Source organism: Galeopterus variegatus, unplaced genomic scaffold (assembly GCF_000696425.1).
Source record: "Galeopterus variegatus unplaced genomic scaffold, G_variegatus-3.0.2 Scaffold5848, whole genome shotgun sequence".
Lineage (NCBI taxonomy): Eukaryota > Metazoa > Chordata > Mammalia > Dermoptera > Cynocephalidae > Galeopterus > Galeopterus variegatus.
In genome coordinates, this window is record NW_007731959.1 from 28,224 (window position 1) to 29,262 (window position 1,039).

Genomic DNA, 1,039 nt, shown 5'->3' on the forward strand with positions numbered 1-1,039 from the left:
GGTTCTCGCGCCCACTCGGCGCTCAGGCGAGCGCAGGCGGCGGCTGACGGTCCGGCTCGGGCTCGGCGCTCGTCCGATCCGGGCGCTGCTCCCACGAGCGCGGTGCGCGGCGCGGCGGAGCGTGGCCCTTGGGGGGCGCTCTGGAGCTGGGGGCAGGGGACGCGACGACTGGGCTGGCTCCCGGCGGGAATCCTCGCCCTGAACTTCGGGCCCCGCGATGTCCGCTCAAGTTCCGGGATTTTTACGCAAGTGGACGCCTCTTCCCCTGGGAGCCCCGCGGGGTGAGGAGCTGGTCCGACGGAGGGAGCCGGGGGACTCTGACTCATCCGTCGGGCCGGAACCCGAGGCCCTGGCAAGGAAAGCCCCGGGAGGAGACCCTTCGCCTCGGGGGATAGGCGCTCAGCCCCAGGACTGGGCCGCCACTGGTGGCACTGGACCTCCCGGGAAACCAGGTCCCCGAGCCACGGGCTTCCAGTGATAGAGGGGCGCGCGGTCCCCCGCGCGTGGTCCCGGGATCCAGCTGGGCTTCCCCCGGACTCCGCCAGCGCTGTCTCCTCCGCTTTCTCAGATCCGGCGGCCGCAGGGAAAGACGCGGGCGTCCCCACAGCCCCGGCTCCGGGCGGAGGGGGCGAGCCCCACAGCCAGCCCCGCGACGCCCGCCTGGGCAGCACCGATAAGGAGCTGAAGGCAGCAGCCGCCGCCAAGGGCAGCGCCCCGACAGCGCCGGGGAGCCCCTGGCAGCGGGAGCCGCGGGTCGAGGAGATGGATCCAGGTTTGTGGGGACCCGGCTGCGAAGGGGTGTGGGGAACCCTCTCTCCCTAGTCGGGAGCGCTGGAACGCCCAGGTGGACGAAAGAGAGGGGCTGGGAACGCTCAAGAGAAACACTGCCTCACGAGGCCAGAAACCGGCCGGGCCTGAGCCAAGGAAGGGGACGTCAGGGTCGCCTCACCCCCCCCCCCGCGACCCCCCCTCCAGCTCCCCACAGGAGGCCGCAGGCTTGTTGGGTCAACTACCCGGGTATGACAGGCACCACTTTCCC

General features: G+C 72.3%; 1 protein-coding gene across 1 annotated transcript in view; it reads left to right on the forward strand.

Moving 5' to 3' along the window:
• Positions 1 to 217: 217 nt before the first annotated feature.
• The window catches only part of SPHK1 (sphingosine kinase 1), a 2,939-nt gene continuing 2,117 nt past the window's right edge, over positions 218 to 1,039 (forward strand). The window contains exons 1-2 of the mRNA XM_008590113.1: positions 218 to 452; positions 569 to 772. Coding sequence (XP_008588335.1) covers positions 218 to 452; positions 569 to 772 — 439 coding nt within the window. The remainder of the gene's footprint in view (positions 453 to 568; positions 773 to 1,039) is intronic.